The following is a 27310-nucleotide window of genomic DNA, read 5'->3' as shown; positions in this document are numbered from 1 at the left end:
GTGCTCTCCACAGAAGTCCCGGCCTGCTGAAGATGCCGATCGATCCCGTCTTGATCTGATTTGCTTTCGCTAGCGCTGGCGTAGGAGGAAGCAAATGAGTGAGATGCGACATGGCTCATTGGGCGACGAGTGGTGCCGGTAATGACCATGGTGAGCTCGGCGGCGGCAGCCACGACAGACGCTGGAGTGGCAGTTGCGGCGGGGCTCAGTTGGCATTCCTCACCCTCTTTGGTCTGTGCGAGGTGAACTCTGTCGGAGTGGGTAGACAGGCCAGCCGCGGACCGTGGTCGTAGTGCGGGCCAATCCTGTCTCTGACCGGTTGGAGAGATGATGCGAAGCGGCTGCTCGACAGCGTCGATCAAGCTTCGGCTGTCCTTGCTGGGGGAGGGGGTGTTGTCGAGTCTCAGGGCTGGGCGTGGGGGAAGGGGCTTTTCGCGTGGAAGAGGTTTGTTGATGGTGGGGGTTCCGTTTGGAGTCATCTTCACTTGTCAGAGGGCGGTGAAATCGAGGAGGAGGAGCCTGAAGACTCACCGAGCGAGGCGAAGCGCCATGCTTCTTCCCAGACGGCTCAGACTTTTCCATTGACGCGACTCGATCGGCAACAGTCGAGGCCCATTTCGCGGAGCTCAGCGGGGTGATGACACGGCGAGGAAGTTTGCATTGAAGATGAGGGGTCCTGTGAGAAGGTGGAGTGTTGCGAGGCACGTTCACATTACGCTCTTGGAGCGCCATGTTGAGGAACGGTCTGCGTACTCGATGGCGGGGAATGGAAGAATGATGGGTGGAAGTTGGGGTGGAAGATGTTTCGGGACGCGAGGCGGAACATGAATGTGAGAAGGTGTTGTGTCATTATCCGAAACCTTGCCTCCGTTTGCGCACTTTTGTTTGAAGAAAGGGAAGGCACGACCGGATTGTGCTGCATGAACCCGCCACGGCGCCGCCCGGCCGGAAGAGCAGCGTCGAGGATGTCTCGCATTTGACCTACCTGCTGCGATTGACAGTGTATTCCATCTTATCTCACCTTGTGTGTGTCCTATCATACTCGATGGCTCTGGCCATGTTGTCCCACAGTCATCTCCACGACAGGGAGCGCACAAGCCAGCCTTTTGCCACAACAACAAGCCCCCAGGTCATTGCAGGCATATTCGGCGTCTGATGAGTCCCGAATGACAATAAGGCACATCTTGTGCTACCTCACCGCAACACATGAGACATCTGTCAGTGCAGGACGCGACGGTGGTGGAAGATGAAGTCACAAACATCCTGCACTTCATCTCGGCCCGGCTCGCGTCTGCGCGTCCGCCGCCTTCCGAATCCCCGCCATGCCCGATGCAGCTGGGTCCACGTTGCACGGCGGCGGATAAATCGCGTACTTTTTCTCGCAAGCACCCATCACACATGCTCCGGACGCGACAACAATCAGCTCGCCATGGATCCCGAATACAAGGCTGCCAAGGAGGCGTCGGTGTCGCTGTTGGGAGGTGGAGGAATGTGGGAGATCAATTTTGTCACTTCCGTCGCCCCTGTCCGTTCAACCCGCCTTCAATATCCAACATCTGTGAATGCAAACTGACTTCCCTCTCAGGTTGCAGTCCTCTTATGGACCTTTCTCCAAACCCGCCAGAGCTTCTTCACCCCCTACACCGTGCCGGCAGCCTTGACGGATTTCCTGCTGAATTGCTGCACCATCCTCTTCGCCACCACCATGTACTCTTCCGCGCCCCAGGTCTTACTTGGTCTTCTCGTTCTCCCCGTCGTCGCCACGCTCCTACAGCCCAAAGCTGCTTCAGAACAAAGTAGCAAGCCAAAGGCGAAGACCGACGCAAATGGTAAACCCGCCGAGGCCACCGCCGATGAGCTCACCCCAGATGATCAGGACCCCCTTCCCATCAAACCCTTCATCACCACCTACCGCGGTGCAATGATGGTCATTACATGTATCAGCATCCTTGCCGTCGACTTTCCCGTTTTTCCTCGACGCTTCGCCAAGACGGAGAGCTTCGGCACGTCTCTGATGGACCTGGGTGTTGGATCTTTTGTCTTTGCCGCAGGCACCGTGGCAGCTCGTCAGCAACTCAAGGAGAAAGTCACTGGAATCTCCTCATTCGTCGCGCGCTTCAAAACCGCCATGCGCCACTCTCTGCCGCTCATCATTCTCGGTCTCGCTCGTCTCTACACGGTGAAAGGCCTCGACTACCCCGAGCATGTCAGCGAGTACGGCGTGCACTGGAACTTCTTCTTCACCCTCGCTCTGCTCCCACCCGCCATCGCAATCCTCCTACCCATCCTGCGCTTCAGCCCAGCATACGGCCTCGTGGCTCTCATAATCGGCATTTGCTACGAGACTGCCCTGACCCCCGACATGAAATCCTACCTCATCCTCGCCCCGCGCCACCCAGACGACTGGCTGTCCCAGAATCGCGAAGGCGTCTACTCCTTCATCGGCTACCTCGCAATCTTCATCGCAGGCATGGGCATCGGCACGGGCATCCTCCCCCGCGACCCAGAATGGGGCCTCGTCATCCCCGTCCGCCGCTCCGACAAAAAAGACAAGAAAGAAAACGATGACCCCCTAGACGAGGATGCGGAATGGCTCGCCTCAGTTCTCGACCATTCAGCACCAGACGCAGCCGGCGCCGCCAGCACTACCACCGCCAAACCCGCGGAAGAAGAAGAAAACCCCTTCAAATTCGAATACCCCCAGGGCGCCTTCTTCTTCCTGCTCAAATGGTCCTTCATCTGGTTCATCCTGACCGTCTGGCTCGTCTGGACCTACGGCCCGCAACTCTTCGTCTCCCGCCGCATGGCCAACCTGCCCTACGTAGCCTGGGTCTCCGCCTTCAACACCACGCAGCTCTTCGCCTTTTGCATCATCGAGTGGCTCATGTTTCCCGATTTGTACAAAGCGCCCGACAGGCAGACGGAGGCCCGCCGCATCCAAAATGCCACGAGCAAGGTTCTGCATGCGTTTAATCGCAATGGGCTCGCGCTGTTCTTGCTGGCGAATTTGTTGACCGGCGGGATCAACATGAGTGTCAAGACGCTTTATATGGATGATATCAGTGCCATGGTGGTGTTGGTGGGGTATATTGGGGTGCTTTGCGCGACGGCGCTGATGTTGGATCATTACGATATCTCGATCAAGCTGTAAGGGAAGGGCAGTCTGCATCTTGGGAGAGGCGTATATTCTCCCTCCGACGAACTGGAGGGCTCATATAGACTGGATAATGGGTTCTGTAAACTTGTTGCGATTTTTGTACGCCATGAGTGCTACTCTTTTGGGGATATATCGGTGAGCAGCAAGGATCAAACTCGCTCGATTATGCAATCAAGGCCGTTCACAGCCCTTTCGTCTGACAATCAGAAAAAGTTACAATCGCTATGCCTCAAAATGACAATGCCCCCAGCCTCGGATCAGCGCGACCGCCGACTCGGCATCTCTACCGACCGCCGCGGCGTAGTCTCCAAATCCTTCGCCGCAACCTTACCAGGACCCTGAGGCCGTAGCTCAGGAGTCGTAGGCCGACTATACCGCGGATCCTCATCACCCTCATATTCATCGTCGCCATCCTCTTCCAACGCCTCCTCGCTCGCAGCTCCCTCATCGTCCAGAAGCAACGAATTCGCCAAGTCGTCATCATCGTCTCCAAACGCGGAAGAAGCAAGTAGGCTGCCATCCAAGCTCACGCGCGGATCCTCCAAGTAAGACGAATCCATCATGGCGTCGTCTTCGCTCAACACGCTTCCCTTCGTCGTGCCATTCGTAGTAGCGCGCTCCAACGCCTCCTCAATCACATCGTCCTCCTCGGACTCGGAATCCGTGAAATCGACAAGATCCAAAGGCTTCTGCCGCCAATAGTTAAAGTCCGTAAAGTCCTCGCCGCCGCCTTTGACCAGCAGCCCGACGGGCGGGAAGTAGTAGTCGACGATCTCGCGCATCGTGGCGTACGCCGTTTTGTAATTGTTGAGCGACAGCAGGTCCAGGGAGACTTCAGAGTAGCTGTTGATGGTGAAGATGCGCGTGCTGGGGATGTTGACGGAGCGGTAGCTGAGGGCGTCGGTGAGGCGGTTGCCGAAACCCGCGTAGAATGGGCTGCCGCCGCGGCCGCGGTTCATGCCTAGTCCTGAAGGATTCTCGTGCTCGTCGCCGTCTACGTGCCCTTGAGAGTGCGCAGAGACGCCGTGGCCGGAGAAGAGGGCCATGATGTCTCGTAAGCAGGCCATTTTGAATAGCTCCGGCTTGCGAAGGTAGACTTCGCGCCGTAGAGCTGCCATGGTGCGATCGGGACTCAGGATGACGGGTCCTTTGGGGAGCCGGAAGCCGTCTTGCACTACACCGTCTAGGTAATTCCGCGTGGTGTCTGCTTGCCCGACGCTACGACTTGTGAGGTAGAGGAGGTTGTAGCCGTTGGCTGCAATCTCCGTGTATAGCTTGGCGACACCGGGATGCGTCCAGTCTCTTCCGATGGAATTCATCACGTGGCCTAAGACGTCGGATTTGGTGATAGTGCCATCGATGTCGCTGATGACAATGGGTACATCGTGCTTCAGATACCAAAGATTCGCCGCGCATGTCGCCCGGTTCACTGTGAAAGACATGGGGTTGGCGCCCGGCCGGAGGTGCATGGACTTGAGTTGCTCGGACGTGAGCCGCAGGGTCTTAGCATACGTCTTGACCGGCTCGCCGGGGGTGACGGATTCCTGTCCTGGAGAGCTCGGTCCAGAGTTGATGCCGATAGCACTATCCGAATCTCGTCGAGCGCGTGTGGCTGAAAGCTCCACGTGGGAGTCGGATTTGGCATCGTCGCTGTGGTATCCTTGGTCGATCAGAGCGTCTGTCGAGGCGTATCCGGCGGGATTGTAGCTCCCAAGAGCTTTTACTGCCTTTTGCGCGGCCGCGTCCTTCGCCTCTTCGCTACTGTAGATCCAGATGTTGCCATTTTCATCCGCACCAATCAAGGCGCCAATGTCGTAGGGGCCGTCAATTTCTTCTGACAACAGCTGTCGCGCGATTGCCTCTGCTTGCAGTGCATCACCATCACCACTCCTGTAATTCGTCATATCTAGCATCAAGTCGCCAGTGTCCGTGACTTGATTGCTAATGTTGGAAGCCCAGAGTTTCTTGGAGAGATTCATAGCTCGTGTATTGGCATCATCCTTCGTAAAAGGGGGAGGTGAAGTAGAAGAACGGTCTGCTCGAGTTTGTAGGGGCGATGGTGGTCTTCGTTGTGGTAAGGATTCACTGAGAGGGGTGCTATCATCTTTGGAACTTTCGACAATCGCCTTGCCAGCTTCTATATCACTGTCGGTGGAGAAGCGAGTTAACCTGTCGGTCTTGTAACCCGTCATGTCTGTGGAAAGCGGTCGTCTGAGATGCATATCGGAGAGCCGTGGGGGAGGAGTGAGGCGTCCAAGGTCGGTCTGGCCTCTGTCGAAGTGTAGGGGTGGAGGGTGTATGCTAAAACTCGCGCTCTTAACATGTTGCTTTGGCTGTCTCACGCCGAGATGATTGTCGTTGAGGTCGAGCGGGTCGGGGTCTTGGGAGGTGGGTGCGGGAGGCAGACTAGCTTCGAGTTGGGGACTGGTTTCGGGGGAGACAGGCGGACTGGTTTGTAGGCCTGGGGGAACATGCTCGTCGGTTTCGAAGACGAAGAAGGCCTCTCCACCCTCGCCGAGTTTCATGGAGAAGTTCTGCTTCTGCCCATTGACCTTGAACTCCACCTTCTTCTCGTAGGGGCGCAGGAGGCGCCATTTGCCAAAGCGGACGTGGAAGGGGCTGCAGGCGAGGGAGGCATCATCTTGCTCGACGACAATGACATCGATGGCCCCGGACAGGGTGGCCGGGTTGATGCTGTTCCATGCACCGTTGACCGAGCCTGCTAGGGAACGGACGTATTGCATGGTCGAGCAATGCGCAGGCTGGCCTCGGCCTCCCTCTCGGGCCAGGTATGGTCAATTGCGGATGGGAAGAGAGTCGTGCGGAATGATGAATGACAAGCGAGTGACAAGGGCGGAACGTCGAGGATATGGGAAGGGAGTGGCGAAGGAGGGACAGCGAGGGTCAGCGAGGGTCAGCGAGCCTGGCGCGGTCACAAGATACGGGTGGTGGTGTTCTGCGAAAGATGCGTGCAGGTCAGCCGGGGTGCTGAGTCGGCCCCCACGTCATCCGGCAGATGCAGTGGAATGATCAGACGTCGCTGCTTTGGGCACGGGAGGATGTGCAAGCGGTGTATCAAAGGAAGGAATATGTAGAATGGCACATGAAGAGCAGATAATGCTGAACTGCTTCATTTCACTGCTCGACTCGCCGTGATTCCGTCGAATGCTGGCCCGACTGTACCTGCCCTTCTTTTCACTGGCGCGAAACCTTGATTGATGCCTGACGGCTGGGCAGGAGAGGCAGGCAGCCTTCCCGAGGTCGCGGTCGCGCTTGCCGGCCGATGACGGATTAGTTAAGCAGCTTTTCATCAACTGCGAGCCGGCCTTGGCTTCTGAATGTTTCCAACGTGCACTCGTTACTCCACGAGCACCACAAGCACGCCGACCTCCACCAATACCCGCCCCTCCACTCCATCATTCCTCTTTCACATGTGCATTACTTCCTCCCCTACACACCCCATTCGCTTGGCTTCCCGAACATGCTGTAGACATGGCATACTTCAATGCCGCAGCTGCGACTCCCTCGAGAGGGTCGAGTTGGCTGGCTAATCCAACCGACGGCGACCCTTCTGCGCCCTGGTGGAATAGCGCAATATCTCCACGTGTCCTACTCACCCTCCAATCCCTCGCTCTTCCGCTCGCTTTCTGGTTTAAGCCAACATGCGTCTGCATAGCTCTTGTCTGGTGAGCCCCAGCTACTGATCCTCATCCGTCTCCCCACCCGCCACACGCTGACTTGCTCCCCCAGGCTCGCCTATCGGGCCTCTCAAATCGTACAGAAACCTCTCGGCGATCTCTCCTACCTCCTCGGATTCGATATTCCCTCCCACCCTCTTATCGATCTCGCTGGCATCAAAGCGGACGGCGCCATTATCCACTGGAGCTTTCTGGAAAAGCCAAAGCACAAGAGCCAGGTCAAGATAGAAATACACCTCAACGGCACCCTCATAGACCGATCGCCATGCCACGAGTCTGCGGTCATGATAACCGGTCTTCAGCCCGCCTCCTTCTACGTTGTCCGCGTGGCTCTGTTGCACAATGAATTCAGCTCCAAGAGCGCCGCTATCCGATTTCGCACCAAACCTACCTCTTCAGACGATTTCTTCACCCCTGCCGTCAACCCCGCCGATCCCGACCATGACCCCCAACAGGAACTCGTCCCACGCGTCCGGCCCTATCGCGCCCTCAAAGACTTCGCCCCATCCTCTCCGACCTCGACTAGTATGGCGAGAGAGGGTAGCCTGGGCCTGGGGCCGGTAAGAAACACGAGTCGCCGCCCATCGCCCGCCAGCATCCAAATCGATCCCAGGCAAGACTCGCATGCAGACGACCTTGATTTACGTGATGGTGCGGAGACTGTTCAGCAGCTTACGGAAAAGCTCGATGCAATCAGACGTGAAACCGAAGACGCCGAGAGGTTGGCGAGAGAGGAGGACGATGAAGAATTCCGGCAGAAAGACGAATTGGCAAATGAGCGTGATGACTTGAAGGCTCAGGTTAATGACAAGGAAAAAGTTAGCCGGAATCTAAAAAGAGAAGTGAACACGCTTGAGCGACAGAATACCGCCGCGCAGAACGAGCGTGCGAAGCAAGAGCGATTGTTGCAACAGAAGAAGCAGGAGAGGGTGAAACTCACAGAGGACATGCTACGGTGGGAGCGTGGCGCGGAGGAGATGGCTGCTGAGGTGGAACGGATCAAAAGCGAACGGGCAACCCACCTCGAACAAATGGCGCGAGATAAAGAAGACTTGCGCGAGAAACAGGCCGCAGAAAGCGCGAAACTTCGGGCCCTCGACGATCAAGTCAAAGAAAAGACGGCGGAAGTCAAGAAGATTGAGCGCATAATCAAGGACAACTCTCCGAATGGCTCGGAACGCGAGCCCAACCTCGTGCAGCAACTCCAGAGCGATGCGGAAGAAGAGCGCAGATGGCAGGCGCTCAGACAAAGCCTCCAGCAGCAGTATACCGGCACCTTCACGCGGTTGGAGAACGCGAAGAAATTCTACGTCAATCAGATGCAATGGCTCGAGACTCTACGGGCTGATCGAAGACGGCAAGAGGATGCAACACAGTACGCGCCTGCTGCCAACGATCGCCATCGAATGGCGGAGATGCAGCGCAGGAGTTCTCCCAGTGTTGCTGAAAGCCCTCGCCTTGGCACCTTTCCAGTAAACCACAGCCCCTTCTCGAACCCGGCCGGCCCAGCTGGAGCGGCCTACAACCCTACACCCTTTTTCAACATTCACAACGGCATGTCATTCCCGAACCCGACGGACGAGGTGGCCATGTCAGAGGATGATCGGGACAGACTCACCGGAGGCGCTGCCATGTCCCCGACAGCTGGCGCTGCTCTCATTCCCGCAGATCTCTTCTCGGGTGAGGGCGAAAGCAGACTTGAGCAGGTTAGGCCGCTTCCAGGACTTGGCTCTTTGCCTGGTCTGGCAGGAATACCTGGCCCATCCCCTCAGCCCCAGCACGACCAGCTTGGCGCCGGACCTGCCTCCCCGGCAGCATCTAGCAGCAGATCGCCGAGCGTGTTGGCAAGCCCTCGAGCGAGTCAATACAATCTTCCCACCACCTCGTCCGATGCCGTTATTGAAGGAGATCGCCGCTCCATCCGATCGAACCGCTCAAATCGTGCTGCTAGTGGAGGCACGGGCAGTCGATTCAGCGGCATGTTTGGCATTCGACCTCGTAACAAGAGCGCGCTCGAAGAAGGCCCACCTCTGAGCAAAGCCAGTTCCATGCCAAGACAAGATCCAGGAAGCACAGGCCTGGACTCCACTGCTCGCAAACGCAATAGCAGCATTTCCGGCCTGGGCGGTTTGGATGGCACCGAGGACGTTTCTTCAGACTCTCCCGGTGCAGCGACTGCCAGGCGGGCTTTTGGCTTTTTCAGCAAGGAGAAAAGCGGCGGGTGGCCATCCAACTTTACTGCATTCAGTCGAAAGCCTGCTTCCCCGCGCCCTGGCTCTACGCATTCCAATGAGCTCCCGCGGCCGTCGATGGAGAGCGGTCGTTGGCCTTCCGACACCTGGTCGCTGGCAGATGGCGCAGCTGGAGCCCGCGGCAGTCCGCTCGCCTTCGGTGCTGCTGGGTGGAACGCTCCCTCTCAGCAATCACGCATGTACGGTTCGCGTCACCCGTCTCGTCGTCCGTCTGTCCAATATGCCGCTTCCGGCCCTCCCGAAGACATTCTAGAGGATGACGATTCCGACGCCATTGATCCCAATGAAGCTCCGCACCTCGAGCCAATTGGAACCAAGCCATCGAAGAACACAGCTGCCGACAATGCTGCTAAGCTCAATCCGAACGCGAAAGACTTCAAGTCATTCTTTTCCAGCATGAAGTTTGGCGGCAAGGACAAAGCGAGGGAAAACGGCGAGGGCAGCGACAAGAATGATGGCCTCACGCCTCAGCAATTGACAGCACCGCCAACGTCCCACGGCCTTGAACACGACGAGTCCCCACCCAACAGCCGCAAGTCTCGTGACACCCGCGACACCCGCTCCATGACCACTACCGAGTCCTCTCTGGTAGAATCCGGCCGTACCTCTCCGGACCTCGACCAAACACTTTCCTACCCCACCTCCGATGTTCCCGCCGCATCCGCCTCGCAGCAGAGCAAGGAAAGCCTGATGCAGAAAATCACCCGCAAGTCTTCGTCTAGCAAGTTCAGCCTGCCCTCTTTCAACCGTCAGAGGTCGCGCCTCGATGTGCCCACGACATCTGCGTCAACGCCTGTGCCTGCCGAAGACGACGTGGATCCGATGAATGAGAGCGTGAGCAGTCTGAAGGACAATTCGCCGGCGAGGTCCGACGCTAAGGACCATCGGGGTTCGCGGAGCTGGAGTAGTGCTTTTAAGCTGGGGAAGAAGAAGGGTGCTGGTGGTGCGGCGGAGGCGCAGAGTATGAGTGATCGGATCAGCATGGCGAGTGGGACGGAGGATGGCGAGGATGATGAGGAGGGGGTGTAGATGAGTAGGGAGATATCGCTGCCATTCTTTGGACTTTAACACCTGAAGGACCTGTCACAACTTGCCATCTGTGTCTCCTGTTCACGGGCGAGATATCATTGTATGCGCGGATAATCCAGCATGACACGCGTTCAAACTCGGCTTCTTACTTTTTCTCAACCACACCTGCCAAATCTGGAAGTTAGACACACGACACTCCCAAAGGTAGTCACGCGACACCGTCCCAGCCCAAAAGCCGCATGTACACCATCCGTACGGCTGGACTGAAAGGTCTGGGCGTCTTCGCGACAACACACATACCCCGCGGCACGCGCATCGTCGCGGAAGCACCGCTCGTAACCGTCAAAGGCGAGCGAGAAGTCTACGGCGCCATCACCCGGCTCCCGCAGCGCGACATCGCCTTCATCCGCGCCCTCTCCGTCAACGCTGGTAACAATGCCATCTCAATCCTCGACCGCGCCCGCGCAGCCTGGAACCTAATATCGACCTCCACGCTCCCAACTCCAAGCATAGTGCGAGACTACAGCGCTCTCCTCTCCGCTTTCCGGAACAACAATTTCGACCTCGGCGCAGGCGTGCAGGCTCTCTTCACCGAAATCAGCCGCTTCAACCACTCGTGCATCCCCAGCTGTCAGGGGAATTTCAACTCTGCGTTGGGCAAGTTTACCGTGCATGCTACGCGTGGGATTGAGGCTGGGGAGGAGATGACGGTGAGTTATCTTGGGGAGAGCGGGGTTGCTTTGAGGGAGGAGAGGAGGGGGCGATTGTGGAGGGGTTTTGGATTTTGGTGTGGGTGTGGGATTTGTGATGAGGTGAGCGATGATGGGGGAAGTGAGGGGAGGAGGACGGGGATGAGGGACAGGTTGAGGGAGTTTGCGATGGGGAGTGCAGATTCGAATGGGAGGGGGCACGTGGAGGTTGATGTGTTGGGGGAGTTGATTGGGCTGTTTGAGTCGGAGGGTTTGGGGGGTCGAGAGTTGGGGATGATGTGAGTCTTGCTTTGAAGCGATGTGGACACATGGATGGGCTAATGTTTGATGCGCAGATATCTCTCCGTGGCGGAGAAACACGCGCATTTGGGCAATCATGAGGACGCGCGACGATCTGCAGCGCGGGGCCTGCGCATTGAAGAGACGTGCGTGGGGAGTGATAGTCCGTTGTATCACGACAGCGTGCAGCGCATGCGGCGGATGAGCATGCAGCTCACGGACGAGGCTCCGTGATGCGAGCCGCCTGCCACCTGCAACCTCAACCGTGATGGTCAGGCCGTGATGGCCTTATTTCGACCGCATGTCTACTTCTTGCACCTGTACGCGCAGCTGACGATGGCTCTGGGCATTCTGGACACATCATTCACCACCATCGTGACAATCAGAAGATCACGATGGGAAGAGGCCAGCCGTACGGCATCAGAGACAAGGCCGCGGCCGCAAGTGGCGAAAGTTTTTTTTTGACTTCAGCCTCATTTGCAAGGACATCATGCCGAAACAAGTACAAGTATCTTCCAGCCAAATACGCTCGGCAATCAGACACGTGTGCCCCAAGCAAGAGGAACAAATATCGGATGCGCTCGGCGATCGTTTCTACTTCATGACGTGCCAATTGCTCTCGCTCTAGCGTGTGTGACGAGAGAGCAGGTCGTGCCTTGCGTCATGATGATCTTGTTCCTCTCCATGATTCGGAGCCGACTCCGACTCCGGGCTGCACGTCGCGGAAACCACGTTGTTTGATGCAAGAAAGATAAGTGCTGTTGATTTTCCCTGTTTAGTTCCACACGCTCTTTCTCTCTTACTTCTCTCACTTTAATCTTAACTACCACCCAAAATGGCCCTCTCCTCCGCAGCAGCGAAACTCGAAGAGAAAATCGGGCACGGCGACAACGCCACCACCATCCAAGATGTCACCAATCCCGACCGCGATCCCGCCTATGCCTCCTCAGCCGACAAAATGAAAGCGCTGGTGTGGCAAGGCAAGAACAAGGTCGAGGTCGTCGAAGTGTCCAAACCCGCCATCATCGAGGATACCGATGTCATCCTCAAAATCACCGGGAGCACCGTCTGCGGCAGCGACTTGCACCTGTTGCATGGCTCGGTGGTTGAGATGCAGACCGGCGACATTCTCGGCCATGAGTTCTGCGGAGTTGTCGATGAGGTCGGCTCGAAGATTTCCAAGGTCAAGAAGGGCGACCGCGTGGTGGCGAGCTTCCAGATAGCGTGTGGCTCTTGCCATTACTGCGATCAGAAGCTCTCTTCGCAATGCGAGAAGACGAACTCCAACACTATCGAAAACGCAATGTACGGCGGGCGAACAGCAGGGATGTTTGGCTACAGCCACTTTACAGGTGGATTCGCAGGAGGACAAGCAGAGTACACCAGAGTTCCTTATGGCGATGTGAACCTGCTCAAACTGCCTGACGACGTGCCCGACGAAAAGGGCCTCTTCCTCTCCGACGTCATCGCAACCAGCTGGAACTGCGTCGTCGACACGGGCGTCACCAAAGGCTCCATCGTCGCCGTCTGGGGCGCCGGCCCGATAGGCCAAATGGCCGCCGAGTTTGCCTTCCTCAACGGCGCCAGCCGCGTCATCGTCATCGACTGCAACTGGCGCCTCGACTACGTCAAGTCAAAGTACCCCAACGTCGAGACGGTGGATTTCTCGCAGCTCAAGGGGCCGAAAGGGGTGGTGACGAAATTGAAGGAGATGACGGACGGGAGAGGGCCGGACGTGGCGCTCGAGTGTGTCGCTGGCGAGTATCCCAAGGGCTGGCTGCATACCATTGAGATCGCGGCGGGGCTGGAGACGGACACGTCGGAGATTCTTAATGAGATGATTGAGAGTGTGAAGAACTACGGCCGCGTGGGCGTCACGGGTGTGTACGTGGGCTACACCAACCACTTCAACATCGGAAGCATCATGTACGTTCTCTCATCCCCCCCAACCATCACCAACTAACCAAAACAATTTGACAGGGAACGCGGCATCCGCTTCATCGGCAACGGCCAGGCCCCCGTCCACCTCTACTGGGAAGACTTGCTCAAACGCATCCAAAAGGGCGAAATCGACCCGCTGAAAATGGTCACGCACCGCGTGCGCATGGAGGATTTGGACAAGGTGTACTACAAGTTCGACAAGAAGGAGGACGGGATGCAGAAGGTGTATGTGCAGACGCGCTTCTCGGCGCCGCCTTGCGCGGGCTCGCCGGCGTTGACGACGTATTGATCGCCTCTTGCGACTGAGGGGGGTTGTGCGGTGATGGTAGATGGCTCGATGGGGTGTTGTTGACCCATTAATGAAACTTATGATGATCGGAAGCTTCTTTTCCAATAATGTAGTACTCGGGAGAGAAGATGAAGGAGTGGCGCTGTATATACAGTCCATTGATTACAACTGTCCCGTTTCCCTCCTCCAGTCCATCAGCGATCAGTCCATCCATTCAACCACAGCATGCTCGCTCAAAGCAAAAGACAGGGGAGAGACGGCCGAGAGCAACCCCCCAAAATGATATATCCAATCTTCAAAACACCAGCACGCACACGCCATCGATCCCACCAAATGAGCAGAGGAAAACCGCTTGTTACATTCGCCATCTACCTTATGCCCGCAAAAAGTCCCGATTCACATTCACAAACGCCGCCGCGCCCCCGGTCCTCGTCGCAGCCTCGTCGAGCAACGCTTCCGTCTGCGCTGACAGTTTCTCTAATGCCGCAGAGGAGGGTTTGCCTAGGGAGACTAAGAAACACACATTGTTAGCCAGCGCTTCTTCACGAACGAAGGCGAGAAAGACATACCAAGAATAGCCCCATTCAAGTCCTCCGCAATCTGCACCCGGCCTTTGGCATCCATGAGTCCGCCAACCACACTCTCGTTCGGATTGGTATAAGCCATAATAGCGAAAATATCGGACAACTGCTTCTTGATCTGCGGGCGGGGATCCGAGCCGAACGTCGACTGCAGTTCCTGGCCGTACGCGAGGGCTTGCGCAAGCAGTTCGTTCTGCGCCATGAGGCTTGCTTTGCTGGGGGAGAGTTCTTGCGAGGCGTCCATGTCGATGTCGGAGGATGAGGAGGAGGGAGAGGTGGTTGATGAGGGGTGGTTGGGGGGCGCGGATTCGCGGTTGAGTTGGTCGTCGAGCTCCATTTGGGTGTCGATTGGTTCTGAGGCGTCGATGTCTACGCCGCCGTTGTCGGCGCCGTCTGCGTGGCCGTTGCTACTTGGAGGTGGTGGTGATGCGGCCGCGGCGGCGGACAGTTCCGTATAGTTTCGCATCATTTCGATAAACTTTCGACACCGTAGACGGAAGTGGATGTCTTTGTTGCGAGACTCGTTGAGGACGTGCGGGTAGAAGCAGTTGGTGAATTTGAGCGCTTTGTCGATGTCGCCATTGAGAATCGCGCGTCGTATCTTCTGCCGATTGGCGGCATGTACATCGTCTTCGGCGTTCGGGAGGTGGAGTGGCGTTTTGCTGCTGCTGGGAAGTGTCTGTCGCTCTGCGTTGACGTCGCTCGCGAACGCTTTGGCCGTCTCTATGTAGCCTTCGTGCGCGAGGTATTGCCCAATGAGATTGTGGATGAGTGTATGTGCGTCGTCTGGAGGGTGGAGACCAGACAGGTCGGCGGTGGTGAGATCGGCCATGACGGTCTGTCGCTCTTGCTCCATCATTCGATCTATGTCGAACATGAATGCGCTGCGGCCGAAGTTGATTGATACATGGTCGTTCGGCTTCTTCATCCCGACGGACGGGTATAGTCGTTGACTCTTGATTCCAGAGAAAGCGACGCCTAGCAGATGCGAGTTAGTCGGACATCTCAATCATCCGTAACTGAGGCACTCACCAAGATACACCCCATTCTTAGTGAAAAAGGCATTGCCCGTCCGAAAATTCACGCCACAGCCCACCGTATCCTGCGTAGCGAACTTCGGTCCGTACGCCTTGCCATTCGCCGTGCATGCAAAACTGAACCCATCATCCCCGTGATACGCCCAGGAATCGGTATCCCAGCCCGGCAAGCGATTCAGGCTGACCTTCCGCCCCGAAAAGCCTACGCCGATGAATGCATCTTTCCCGCGCGACAGCACCGTAATCTCAAAGTAGTACAGGCCGCACTCCCGCGGCATAGGGTGATCGGCCCTCACTGAAGCTGCCTCCTCTGATTGTTTCGTCGAGCCGGTGAACCGCACTTCGCCACCGTCCGCCAGTATTTCCAACCCTTGACACTTGTCGTCTGCACTAAGTCTCGTGGGCAGCGGGTGCACCGCATAATCGTCCACAACCGGCGGTATCCTCTCAATCACATCCTGCACTGGCCCACGATGGATGTGGGAGGCATGCATCTTGCTCAGATTCGCATTACTCGGACTCGTAGACAGACTCGGCGGGCCCGAGGGCGGAGGGAGGAGTTGAAGGTTTTCTTGCAGTTCGGCGATGTGTGCGTCCCAGGCGCGTTGGAGCCTTTGCACGTGGCGGGATTGGCGGAGGTATGAGGGGGTGAGAAAGGGAGGGTGTTCGTCGTGGTATGCACAGCCCATGCGTCCGTCTGAGCGGCCGACATCGTTCGACCAGCTCGACCCGGGTCTCTTTCGCACATTTTGTCCATTCTGCCCATCTATGTCCATGCTACGAAGTGAGCTTCTAGGTCTCTGGGTCGCGGACTGTGACTCGGACTGCTGCTGGTGTGGTGAGAGGGCCATGGTATCGGGGGAAGTAAGGGAGTTGGTGACCGCAGCCAAGGTGTTGAATCGGGAGGGGTGGAGGTTTCCCGCAGCGCCTCCTGCAGCCACGTTTGCGTAGGATGGTCGTCGATGTGGAGGGGTGTTGGCGAAGGCGGAGGGTATGGAATATGGATTCGTGCTCATGATAACCGCGGTTCGTGATGGCGGGCTGGTCTGCTGACTGCGGCGAATGGAGTGGCTGTCTGCGCACTCCGAGACCCCACTGGCCTGTTCTACGCAGTTGCCCTGGCCCCGGTGGTGAGCAGAGATCAAAATGTGTCGGTGAGCGGAGCGTAGGTAGGGCGGCGTGAGAGGAAGTTGGCGTATTCGGTGGGCGGTTATCGACGGAGAAGGATGGCTCGCTGGCTGCTCGAATCACTATTGGACATCATGGTCGACGGTCAGTATGCATCGGATAGGAGTGTGGTACAGTGGCAGACACTGCGTGTGTACGAGGGTGCAAGGATGAAGAGTGAAGTGGAGGGAGTGGTGACATGTGCGAGTTCAAGTGCAGCCGGGTTCAGCACATCATCCCCGCAAATTGATGGCGCGAGGTTGGGGGACTCAGGGAAGGATGGGTGATTTGGCAGCGCCCTTGGATACGGGAAGCATGCAATCACCTACGAACACGAGACTGGGATCAACGGTAGTAGAGTGGTAGTGCATCTCTGTTAATACGCAGAGCGGCATCGATCGCTATCTTGGCCTCCGCGCCCGGCCATTTGATACATGATGCTTCGTGAGGGAAACCAAGCTATCCATTCAAACCGTCCTTCAGAAACAATGCTCCCCATAACAAACGCCTTGCTAATCGATGCTCAATCCATATGATGCCATAGCGTCATGTTCCCGCCCGCTTTGACCCTCATATGCACACATCATACACGGTCTTGAAAGGTAGCTTGTTCAAGAAGCCGCCGCCATCGCGGGCGCGGGTGAGCTCTCAATCCCATTCGTCATCTCAAAATCTCCCTGTCCACTTTCACTGGGGAGCGCACTGCTGCCGTTTGGCTTCACGTCACTCGAAGCAGTAGTGTCACTCTTGACATCACCAGCGAAACCAGCGTCACGAACGGGTGCGTTCCAAGAGGACATGTTCCACATGGTGCCGGTGAAGGACTTGAGCTGGAGAGGTTTGCGTTCCCATTTCCGACACGGCTTGCCTGTGCGGTCAAGGGCGCGCAGTCCGGCATTGATGGCACCGGTGTTGGCTTTCGGCCCGAGTTTGTGGGATGTCACCGGGTTGGGGCCGGCGACGGTGACCTTCTTTCCGTCTATAGTGCGATCGATGCTACCGTCCGCTCTGCAGGGGGATGTTAGTTGATGATGATGGCAGTCTGACTTATGGGGAGTGTACTCACAACCTTGGCTTCTTCTTCGGTCCCGGTCTAGCCCTCTCCCTGGGAGGAGCATCGGGATCGATGGCAGGGGGTGCGCGCTTCTTGCCAGACGCGTTACCCGCCGGTCGCTTCTTTTTATTCTCTGCCCCGGGCGGTGCTAGCGAGTTGCCGTCCGTGTCATCATTCGCATTAGGTGGTATCGGGGTGGAGTTGGCTTCTGATGATTTGTCTGCGGGCTCCGGCGGCTGTACTGACGGCGAAGGCTCGGCTTTGATGGACGCGGAGCGTGAGATGGAGGGCGTAGCGGGAAAGCGCGAGAGTTTGTCGGCGGTGATGTGTAACACGATGATTTTGCTCTTCTTCGCCCCTTTGGCAGTGGCTTTGATGGTGGTGGTGGTGGTCGACGACATGGTCGACGACGGCAGGAGGGCCGATTCAAGGGTGGTGGTGATGGGGGATGATGGGTGTTGATGGATGGGGTCGATGGTGATGAAGGTTGAGGGGGCGAGGGATTATTACGTGGTTTCGCTCCAGCCAAGCTCGGGGCACCGCCTCGCCTTGCTTGGGTGGAGGGTGTTGGATGGATCGCGGCCGGCGGGAGCAACAATTGTCACTCGTCTCGCGTGCAGGGTGTGGTGGTGGAAAGAGGATGAGGGGTGGGAGGGTATATAGCGCTGGGGGATGGGAAGGGGAAGCGGATGGAAGGGTGGAGGCGGCATCGTGCCGGAACAAGCAGCGTGCGACTCGCTTCATTCTGACCAAGGGTCACGTAGGCAGCCCGGCGGCCGTAGCTTTCGCGCGACGGGAGACAAATTGAGGCTTTAGAGGATCTCGAAAATCGGAGGCACATGCCTTGGCGTTAGCGTCCTTTTTCGGCCAATCACCGAGCGCCACCGCCTCGCCATCACTTTCTCCTGCAGCTGCTTTCCCCTTCGTGAACTGATTGTCACAGGTAACATGTCGTGTTCTTGACCATACATGTAAGACTGATTATGTCGTCAATCGACTGCGCCGCCTGTACTGCAATGTCTGCGCGTCACTTTCTGAGACCCAGACAGACCAGATACCGGCGTATCAAGCTGCTGCTATCGCACGTGATTGATTCCTTCTTGTCGACGAGGACAGTCAAAAGCGATAGCACTACATCCCTCATTGCAAGTCTACTTGCCTCTCTAATGGGATGGAAGTGATCGGTTGGATCATACCAGACCCATCCCACCGCTGATGACTAGCTGGGCTCTGGAATGCGGCATGATTCAACACCCTGCCACATGGCCTCGATACATTCTTGCATCAACCTCCTGGCTTGATATATACATAACGGGGCACACGTCCTCACGAAGGTAGGCATTGCAAAGTTTCAGGCCTGTCGCCGGTCATCAACCTCAGCATGTTCACCTTCTCAATCCGTTCATCTCTTTACTTCGCTTTCTTCCTTTGCTTGCACTCCGTTTCGTCGAGACGAACCCATGGCCATCGTCATTTACACCGAGAGTACAAAAAACAGCAGGTCGCGTCTTCCGCCAGTCCATCTACTTCCCAGACAACGAGCACGAGCTTGTTGCAGGATGTTCCGAGTCGCATGCTAGCGTACAACAATCTCACAACCAAAGGCAACGTCGAAACGAGCTCAACGACTACCACCACAGCCACCGCAGTCTCCGGGACCTATTCATTCAACGCTCAAGCAACGGACAACGTTGCTGTGTAGTAAGTTGACGATCAGTGCAACAAGTCAATAACCCTACATTAACGCCAATCGTCAACACAGCTACGGCCAAACGCCGGATACCCAGGCAGGCGGTCTACTCACACTCTGCCAAAACACCAACGTCGACATCGCCATCCTCGCCTTCGTCTACGACTTCTTCGGCACCTCCGGCTCCGGCTATCCCTCTGGAGAGTTCGGCCCAGCCTGCTTCGCATCCCAATCCCCGGAAGCACCAAACCTCGCCAATTGTAGCGCCCTCGGCCATGAAATCACCGCGTGTCAGCAGCTCGGCAAGAAAGTGCTCGTCAGTCTGGGCGGTGCGAACGGAAACAGTAACCTGAATTCCAACACCGACGCAGCACAATTCGCATCAACGCTATGGAACCTCTTCGGCGCAGGCACGAACCTCTCCGCGCTACGTCCATTCGGAGCGAACGTCGTAATTGACGGCTTCGACATCGACAACGAGAACCACAATCCCGCATACTACGATACGCTCGCCACTTCCCTCCGCCAGCAATTCGTCCAGGACACCGGCAGAACATACTACATATCCGCAGCGCCGCAATGTCCCATGCCCGACGCCTCTACCCCGCCGGCGCTGATGTATGCGGCCGACTTCGTCTGGGTACAGTTCTACAATAATCCGCCTTGCGAACTTGGGAGTCCGGGCTTTTTGTCATCGTTTGCTTCTTGGTCTGCTAATCTTACGCTGGGAAGTACGACACCGGGAATGCCAAGGTTGTTCATTGGAGCGCCGGGAGCGCCGGCGGGTGCTGGCAGTGGATATGTGTCTGGGGCGAATCTAACGGAGATTGTTCACGAGGTTTTGACATTGGATCTGGGTGATTTGGGGGGCATCATGTTGTGGTGAGTCCGAGTTGTTGCGCTTCCCTGAATTGTTGCACGTGATCCGGGCTAACAAGAGTCTCATGTCTAGGGATGGAACAGAAGCCATGGGGAATGTTGATTCAAACGGCGTGGATTACTTGCAGCATGCTAAGGCTGCTCTGCATTTGTAAGCTACCTTAGTTCCAGTCTAGAGCGACCTGAATGCACGTGAGTTGCACCTTGCAGTTCTGGCCTTGGTGGGTAAATTGGATTTTCTCCCAGTCTTTGCCTAACGCGGACAGGCTCGGCGAGGCCGTCTTGCGAGAACGGCAGGTCCATGACTCGTCGGCCTCGGACGACTCTTTTCCTTTTCATTGCCTTGCGGCATTCGGCGTCCGGTCACTTCAGCACTTTTATTAGTCTTCTCAATATCTTTAGTTCAACCCTCGGCCGCTTCCAACGTATTGGAAAAGCTGCTGGTTTCTCTAAAGATGTACGATTAGCAGACTGCACACCTTCTCGCCACCACATCTTCCGCCCAGCCAAACCTCCACCATGTTCTCTTGGATCAGCGGCTCGGGCAGCACGCCTCCGCTCTTCCTGGAATTCCGCTCCTCCAAGACCTTTATCATCGTCACCGTCTCGACGGCCATCTTCACCGACATCTTCGTCTATGGCATCATCGTGCCATTGCTGCCCTTTGCGCTGAAGTCCCGCGCCGGCATCGCGCCGGACGTGACGCAGAAATGGATCTCCATCTTCCTGGCGGTGTATGGTGCGGGATTACTGGTTGCGGCGCCGCTCTGTGGGTGGTGAGTTTATGTTTGACCCGAGCCGAGCGTTTGGACGTACGTGCTGATGGTGTTGGTTAGGTTCGCGGATAAAATCAGTTCGAGACGTGGACCCATGCTGTTGGGACTTGCGGGGCTCCTGGGCTCGACGGTCATTCTATGTCTTGGGAGAAGCATTGCTGTCCTGGCCATCGGGAGGGCGCTGCAGGGTATTACCGCCGCTGTACCATGGGTCGTTGGCCTTGCACTACTCGTTGACACTGTTGGGCCGGAGGGGGTCGGAGTCGCCATGGGCTATGTCGGACTCAGCATGAGTATGGCGATGTTGTTGGCGCCCTTGCTTGGAGGCGTGGTCTTTGCGAAAGCGGGCTACTATGCTGTCTTCGCCATGGCCTTTGGGTTGATCATTTTGGACATCTTCTTGCGGCTTGTCATGATCGAGAAGAAGATGGCGGTCAAGTGGCTACCCGTCGAACCAGTCAAGACGGATCAGGAAGGCCTCGGCGGAAAAACTGATGAAACCCACCAAGCGGGACTCGACATCGAGATGGACGAAGTGAGACAGGCGGACACCAAGGGAGCCTCAGATGGCAAGACAGCCGTCAATGAGTTGAGAGAGAACGCGGTCTCGGCACCGGACGACGCTCCAATACCGCCGGTCATCGTGCCCGACCACGTTCCAGAAATCGTCAAGCACTGGACTGCGCATCTTCCCCCGGTCGTGAGACTGCTCTCGTCCCGAAGGGTCCTGTCCGCCATCTTTGGATGCACAATCCAAGCGACCCTATACACCTCCTTCGACTCGATCCTGCCACTCTACGTCCGCGACACCTTCCACTTCAATTCCATTGGCGCTGGCCTGATATTCCTTCCACTGGTCATATCATCGTTCCTGGGCCCTGTCTTTGGGCATCTGAGCGACAAACACGGCCCGCGATGGTACGCCACAGCCGGCTTTATCCTCGCCGGCCCCTGTCTGATTCTGCTTCGACTCGTGTACAAAGATACACTGAACCAGAAAGTGCTCCTCTGCGCGTTGCTAGCGCTGACCGGGACAGGCCTGACGATGACGCTGACCCCGATGATGGCGGAGATAGCGTACGCTGTGGAGGCCAAGGGACGCAATCGACCCGCAGGCTACTTTGGCAAAAACGGAGCATATGCGCAGGCTTACAGCTTGTTCAATGTGGCATGGGCAGGAGGCTTTCTCATCGGCCCGTTGCTGGCGGGTTTGACGGTGCAGGCATCAGGCTGGCCGACCTCGACGCTCATCTTGGGCTGTATTTCTTTCGCCACTGCAATTCCTGTGGCGATATGGACGGGAGGGAGCATTTTCAAAAAACGCAAGCTACAGAGAGACGCGGCACGGGCATTACACGAAGAGTAGATGTCATGATGTTTCATTTATGAATGTAAATAGATAGATATGCCTTATGAAACCAACTCAGCAGTCGCGCTTCACATGCTTTCCGTGTTACGACGAATTTGCTTGGCGTGGCCGACTTCCCCAAGCTCATCCTCAGCACCTGCACCTTTGCGCCAGCACGGATGCACGCGCCAACATGATGTCGAGTGAAGCCATCTTGGAGGGCGCGGCTCGGGATGGCTCCATCGACGTGTAAGCCCTGCAATTTCACTGGTCTGATGCTGCCCGCTGACCAAACGACAGCGCCGAGTGGCCTCGCGTGTTGGAAGCGCTCCTCCAACGCCTGCACGATGTTTGTCCCCCGATGCGTCCTCTCACCGCCATCGGCCAAGACTGACCCAGGCCCCAGATTGTGCACAACGATTTCCCTATTCCTTCCATCCCACTGCCCCAATCGCAGCCGCCAACGATAGATCCCGAAGTCGTGGCATCCACGCCCCCCAACTCTGGACACGATGACCGCGAGGAGCGAGAGGGGGAACTGCCTGATGCAGAGCAGGAGAACGAGGCACATACGAACAGCCAGAGTAGTACGAAAGAGAACGACGCGCCGACAGACATTGCAGCTGGCAGGCCGTCAATATCACGGCCGCAACGCGATCATGCAGAGGACGCGGTGCAGCGTGCGGACAGCGTTGAAGCGCAATCAGGCACGCTACCCCCGGATCTCCTCAGTTTATACACGGTTCTGCGACATACGCTCGAGCGCGACTTCCAACATAGCCCTCCGTACACGATCCAACGGCTGGCGGAACTGGCGCTCCATCCTAAACGACACTATCGCTTTCTTCCCTCTTTCCTGCGAGCTCTTGATCGTGTGGTCAACGTCAGCTCTCCCGTCACCGACTTTCCTCTATCGACTGCGCATCTCACCACTCATGGCCTCCTCACGAACGGCGACACGAACATGGCGAACGGCATCACGGAGGGTCACGGACTGGGAAGTGACGAGAGTCTGGGAGGCGCACTGCTGACTCCGATCCCATGGCTTAGGAACAACTCGTTCCCACACACTGCTGCCAATGGGGCGTCGAACTCTGGAGAGCTCCGCAACCACGGCGGAGAGGAAGGACTCCACGGGTCGGGTGGCACCGACACCGTTTCCGTCAACAGCAACGGAGTAACGACATCGTTAATGAACGGATTGCACCCTTCTCCGGCATCTCCAACCCTGTCCGACCAATCAGACGCCAGCTCCTCTACCTCCTCCGGTACCATGGAAGCCCAGCTCCGCGAGCAGGGCGGCGTAACACAAGGCGAACTCCTCCGCCAAGAGCAAGAAGCCGGCGTCGTCCCTTTAACTCAGATCCCCCCTCGACGCGCCATCTTCACCACCAGTGGAGCAGGCGTAGCAGCTGGAGGCAGTGATGGATCCGTCAGCGCACGGCCAACAACAGCCATGGAGTCGGTGGAAGAGGGCGCGGACGAGCTCCCGCACGCCCGAGGCCCAGAGCTCATCGGGCCTGAAGACATGGGGCCACAGCATCACGCTTTCGACGGCGGATTGGATTTGGAAGCTGCGGTCGGCAGGGGACGTAGCAAGTCTCCGCAACCTCCTCCGCAAGCCATTCCGGCCTCGGAAGCTGAGGCGGCTGCGCAGGCTGCGAGTGAGGATCCCGCGGGGCGACCTGGGGTTGATCCGGGAGATGTGGAAAAGGAGGTGGAGAAGCTGAGGGAAGTGATGGATGCTGAGAGGCAGGCGGCGGCGGCGAGGGATGCGGATGGCGATGTGGTTGTTGCTGATGCGGATGGGAGGGAGGTGGAGGAGAAGGAGATCACGGGGGACTTGAGGGGTGCGGATGCTGTTGATGCTACGACTTTATGAATGGAGGTGTTGAGAAAGGAGGAAGCAGGCCGTGGAATGGAATTCCTACCACATGTAGCCTTGAGTGAATACTGGACACGTGCTGGCCAGTATGCAGCTTCGGAAGGTGCATCAGACACACTTTCCGAATGAAACGAGTGTGCATGGTCATTATCATGCTCAGTCTACAGACCACACGACTCAAAGACGTAAGACTGGGAGAAGTTAGCGAGCACATGCTGCCGCGGTGATTTGAGCCGCAGATGATCCGCGGTCAAGCCCTCGGCGACCGCCCTTCGGCTGGGATCGGCTTGTAGAAACACCAGACTTCTATGAACACACCACTCGGACCAACGCCTTACCTCTTGTCTCAAAAATTCCCCATTGTCCCAGCTTTTCGTTACTGCTCCAGCATCGTCGACTTACTCATTACACATCATGGCCACTCTCGCGCGTGCTTTGCGGCCACTCGCCCGCGCTGCGGCAACCTCCTCCACACGCCTTCCCCATAGTCGAGCGGCGATTGCAAGATCGCAACACGCGTAGGTATCACATGGGAAGCTTCAGTGGCGACGCGCTAACCCTTCAACCAGAGCAAGATGCATTTCGACCACCCCCGCACGCAAATACGCCACGACCGGCACCGTCGACCTCGAGGGCCTCGAGCCGACGCCCATCTTCCATCTGAACGAAGTGGAGGAGATGATGAAAGAGTCGGTCTCCAAGTTCGCCAACGAAACCATCCTGCCCAAGGTGCGCGAGATGGATGAGAAGGAGGCCATGGACCCCGCGATCGTCGAGCAGTGCTTCGAGCAGGGCCTGATGGGCATCGAGATCCCGGAGAAGTACGGTGGCGCGGGCATGAACTTCACCGCCGCCATCGTGGGCATTGAGGAGCTGGCGCGCATCGATCCCAGCGTGAGCGTCATGGTCGATGTCCACAACACCCTGTGCAATACGGCGATTATGAAGTACGGCACGGAGGAGTCCAAGTCCAAGTGGCTGCCCAAGCTGGCAACCGACACCGTCGGCTCTTTCTGCCTGTCCGAGCCGGCGTCGGGATCCGATGCATTCGCGCTCAAGACCAAGGCGGAGAAGACGGCGGATGGGTACAAGATCAACGGCAGCAAGATGTGGATTTCCAACTCCGTCGAGGCCAACTTCTTCATCGTCTTCGCCAACCTCAACCCCGAGGCGGGCTACAAGGGCATCACGGCGTTCATCGTCGACAAGGAGATGAAGGGCTTCAGCATCGCGAAGAAGGAGAAGAAGCTGGGCATCAAGGCGTCGAGCACGTGCGTCATCAACTTTGACGACGTGGAAATTCCCAAGGGCAATTTGCTCGGCGAGGAGGGGCAGGGCTACAAGTACGCCATTGGCCTCCTCAACGAAGGCCGCATCGGTATTGCCGCGCAGATGACGGGTCTCGCTCTCGGCGCGTGGGAGAACGCGGCCAAGTACTGCTGGAACGATCGCAAGCAGTTTGGTCAGCTCGTCGGCGAGTTCCAGGGAATGCAGCACGAGCTTGCCCAGGCCTACACCGAAATCACCGCCGCTCGCGCTCTGGTCTACAATGCTGCGCGGAAGAAGGAAGCTGGTCAGGACTTTGTCATCGACGCGGCCATGGCGAAGCTCTACGCGTCGCAGATTGCCGGCAAGGTGAGCGCGCAGGCTGTGGCGTGGATGGGAGGAATGGGCTTCGTGCGCGAAGGCCTGGCAGAGAAGTACTACCGCGATGCGATGATTGGGTAAGTTATCTGCAACAGTCTTCTCTAAAGATGGTTTACTGACCCCTTCGACAGCCAGATTTACGAGGGCACGTCAATGATTCAAAAGACGACGATCGGGCGGTTGTTGCAGAGGGAGTACACCACTTAGAACGTCGTTCGGCGAATGCAGATTGGGTCAATAAGGGGTGTTCCGGCAAACTTGCAGCGCACGGAGTTCAGTGGACGGTGTAAATAAGTTGATGCGGCATGTATGACTTCATTATCATCATCATGGCTGACTATCCAGTCTTCACCAGCTCTTCGACAACGTGCCTCAAGTAATGCGTGAAACTGGCATAGAAACTCATCGACGCCGCCCCGCCAGCCGACGAATCCACAAAGCACCAATCCGAGCTCTCAAAAGCTTCTTTACTGCCAGCAAAAGACTCCATCGCCCGCACGATGATCTTCTTCTGCTTCTCGTCCGCCTTGTCGTACATCTTGCCGTACTGCGCGACGCACTGCTTGACCAAGTCGGGTTGCACTAGCCACAAGCTGTCAATGTCTCGGGTGCCGACCTCGAGCACACGATCGAATAACGGAAAGGCCGTGTCGAACTCTATGCCTTCAAGCACTTGGCTGCTCTTCTTCTCCGTGCCGACGAGTTCCTCGTATTCAGTCGGGAGCTGGAGTAGCGCTACAGGTGCTACGAAGTAGTTCTCCTCCACCCAGTGCACCGCTGAAGTGCCGTGCAAAGCTGGGTGGGGACACTCATCGTTGGCCATGCCGTTTTCCTCGTCTTGTCCGAAGCCGTTGCTGATTTTCAAAAAGGCCTTGAAGTCGTCGGGCAGAGCGATGCCTAGCTTCTTTTCCAGCTGTGCAATCTCCTCGTCCGTGGCGGGGGCGTTGAACAATGACTCAGGAACAGTCTGCTTATGCTCGTCGTCATCCTCCTTCTCGTTCAGGGCATGAAGGGTTTCTCTCGTCGTTTCGTCGCCGATCTCCAAGAGCTCTTCAACCGTCTTGCCCGCAAAACGAGACACCGCGGAACCATGTTGGAAGCGGTCCTTAAAGGCCTCTATCAGGCCCCGGCCCTTCTCCTCCATTTCCTCTTGGCTGACATCGACAGCGTCCGCCAGCAATCCCCGAACATAGAATGGCCACAAACTTTTCGTGTCGCCGAGGTAGCTGACCTGCGAATTGGCGTGAAGCCGTACCACAATTCTCGTCAAAATGTCCGCGCTTTCTGCGTCGAGATCCGACACTTTGAATTGTGTTTCTGGCTCCGTCTGCGGCGTGGCCTGGCCCTCTGCCGCTTTTGCCCGCTTGGATCTAAGCTCTCTACCCGCGGACTTTGGTTGAGGTTCAACGCGATGTAGCTTTACTGATAACTCAAGCGCGTCCACCAGTCTGCGGCTCTTCTCCATGGCGGTATACCCGGTCACTGCGTCGGAGAAGCCATTGTCCTCGACACCGAGGAGCTCATCCAGCCTCGCGCGATCGTCGCCGTCATCACCCTCTACAACATCAACCGAACTCTCATCTCTGTCCGCTGGATCCGCCTCATCCGAGGAGACTCCATAGTTGTCCAAAGGCCCACCTTTCGGCCATTGACTGGACTCGCGCCACGCGAACTTGAGGCAGCTGTGGAGGGCCCGGCGTCCTTGCGTGGCGCCGTGTTCGTACAGGATCTCGGCGAGCTGTTTGGCGACGTCGATCCGCCCGAGCAATGCGAAGCTGAATGCACAACTGTTAAGCTCCGTTTCCACGCGAGAGATGTTGGGCTCCTGCCGGATCGCGTCTGGGGTTACATCGGGCGGCAACATGCTAGCAACGTAGAGTCTTTGAGAGGC

At 57.1% G+C, this 27310-nt stretch overlaps 12 protein-coding genes across 12 annotated transcripts; 8 read left to right on the top strand and 4 right to left on the bottom strand.

Annotated features, from left to right (window-relative positions):
• Positions 1–1429: 1429 nt before the first annotated feature.
• BDY17DRAFT_310449 (GWT1-domain-containing protein) lies at positions 1430–3151 on the top strand (the record flags this gene model as incomplete). The annotated part of the gene is made up of 2 exons (XM_033735437.1): positions 1430–1525; positions 1586–3151. The coding sequence occupies 2 exons, from the start codon at positions 1430–1432 to the stop codon at positions 3149–3151; spliced, it is 1662 nt and encodes a 553-aa protein (XP_033590012.1).
• A 263-nt stretch (positions 3152–3414) lies between these two features.
• Positions 3415–5901, bottom strand: BDY17DRAFT_251107 (Lipin/Ned1/Smp2-domain-containing protein; the record flags this gene model as incomplete). Its single annotated transcript, XM_033731137.1, has 3 exons — positions 3415–4140; positions 4180–5421; positions 5500–5901. 3 exons carry the CDS (start codon positions 5899–5901, stop codon positions 3415–3417), a joined length of 2370 nt encoding a protein of 789 aa, XP_033590011.1.
• Positions 5902–6496: 595 nt separating this feature from the next.
• Positions 6497–10287, top strand: BDY17DRAFT_147620 (uncharacterized protein). Its single transcript, XM_033729591.1, has 2 exons — positions 6497–6843; positions 6908–10287. The coding sequence occupies exons 1-2, from the start codon at positions 6650–6652 to the stop codon at positions 10134–10136; spliced, it is 3423 nt and encodes a 1140-aa protein (XP_033590010.1). The 5' UTR covers positions 6497–6649; the 3' UTR covers positions 10137–10287.
• A 1-nt stretch (position 10288) lies between these two features.
• BDY17DRAFT_147729 (uncharacterized protein) lies at positions 10289–11440 on the top strand. Its single transcript, XM_033729594.1, has 2 exons — positions 10289–11124; positions 11182–11440. The coding sequence occupies exons 1-2, from the start codon at positions 10376–10378 to the stop codon at positions 11357–11359; spliced, it is 927 nt and encodes a 308-aa protein (XP_033590009.1). The 5' UTR covers positions 10289–10375; the 3' UTR covers positions 11360–11440.
• Positions 11441–11850: 410 nt separating this feature from the next.
• Positions 11851–13501, top strand: BDY17DRAFT_297433 (chaperonin 10-like protein). Its single transcript, XM_033733599.1, has 2 exons — positions 11851–13051; positions 13106–13501. Exons 1-2 carry the CDS (start codon positions 11961–11963, stop codon positions 13353–13355), a joined length of 1341 nt encoding a protein of 446 aa, XP_033590008.1. The 5' UTR covers positions 11851–11960; the 3' UTR covers positions 13356–13501.
• A 227-nt stretch (positions 13502–13728) lies between these two features.
• On the bottom strand, positions 13729–15662 carry BDY17DRAFT_316810 (concanavalin A-like lectin/glucanase domain-containing protein; the record flags this gene model as incomplete). Its single annotated transcript, XM_033736037.1, has 3 exons — positions 13729–13865; positions 13925–14914; positions 14969–15662. The coding sequence occupies 3 exons, from the start codon at positions 15660–15662 to the stop codon at positions 13729–13731; spliced, it is 1821 nt and encodes a 606-aa protein (XP_033590007.1).
• Positions 15663–16751: 1089 nt separating this feature from the next.
• Positions 16752–17595, bottom strand: BDY17DRAFT_310444 (INO80 complex, subunit Ies4; the record flags this gene model as incomplete). The annotated part of the gene is made up of 2 exons (XM_033735436.1): positions 16752–17148; positions 17207–17595. The coding sequence occupies 2 exons, from the start codon at positions 17593–17595 to the stop codon at positions 16752–16754; spliced, it is 786 nt and encodes a 261-aa protein (XP_033590006.1).
• A 1066-nt stretch (positions 17596–18661) lies between these two features.
• BDY17DRAFT_147534 (glycoside hydrolase superfamily) lies at positions 18662–19845 on the top strand. Its single transcript, XM_033729590.1, has 2 exons — positions 18662–18895; positions 18957–19845. Exons 1-2 carry the CDS (start codon positions 18768–18770, stop codon positions 19768–19770), a joined length of 942 nt encoding a protein of 313 aa, XP_033590005.1. The 5' UTR covers positions 18662–18767; the 3' UTR covers positions 19771–19845.
• Positions 19846–20282: 437 nt separating this feature from the next.
• On the top strand, positions 20283–21905 carry BDY17DRAFT_324167 (major facilitator superfamily domain-containing protein; the record flags this gene model as incomplete). Its single annotated transcript, XM_033737141.1, has 2 exons — positions 20283–20539; positions 20600–21905. 2 exons carry the CDS (start codon positions 20283–20285, stop codon positions 21903–21905), a joined length of 1563 nt encoding a protein of 520 aa, XP_033590004.1.
• Positions 21906–22060: 155 nt separating this feature from the next.
• Positions 22061–23964, top strand: BDY17DRAFT_297425 (uncharacterized protein). Its single transcript, XM_033733598.1, has 3 exons — positions 22061–22136; positions 22188–22236; positions 22294–23964. The coding sequence occupies exons 1-3, from the start codon at positions 22081–22083 to the stop codon at positions 23767–23769; spliced, it is 1581 nt and encodes a 526-aa protein (XP_033590003.1). The 5' UTR covers positions 22061–22080; the 3' UTR covers positions 23770–23964.
• Positions 23965–24080: 116 nt separating this feature from the next.
• On the top strand, positions 24081–25626 carry BDY17DRAFT_316808 (acyl-CoA dehydrogenase/oxidase; the record flags this gene model as incomplete). The annotated part of the gene is made up of 3 exons (XM_033736036.1): positions 24081–24164; positions 24295–25496; positions 25551–25626. The coding sequence occupies 3 exons, from the start codon at positions 24081–24083 to the stop codon at positions 25624–25626; spliced, it is 1362 nt and encodes a 453-aa protein (XP_033590002.1).
• Positions 25627–25756: 130 nt separating this feature from the next.
• BDY17DRAFT_310440 (uncharacterized protein) lies at positions 25757–27283 on the bottom strand (the record flags this gene model as incomplete). The annotated part of the gene is made up of 1 exon (XM_033735435.1): positions 25757–27283. One exon carries the CDS (start codon positions 27281–27283, stop codon positions 25757–25759), a length of 1527 nt encoding a protein of 508 aa, XP_033590001.1.
• Between the last annotated feature and the right edge of the window lie 27 nt (positions 27284–27310).

This window comes from Neohortaea acidophila (genome assembly GCF_010093505.1).
Source record: "Neohortaea acidophila strain CBS 113389 unplaced genomic scaffold BDY17scaffold_5, whole genome shotgun sequence".
NCBI classification, from domain to species: domain Eukaryota; kingdom Fungi; phylum Ascomycota; class Dothideomycetes; order Mycosphaerellales; family Teratosphaeriaceae; genus Neohortaea; species Neohortaea acidophila.
This window is presented reverse-complemented; position numbering and strand designations above follow the sequence as displayed.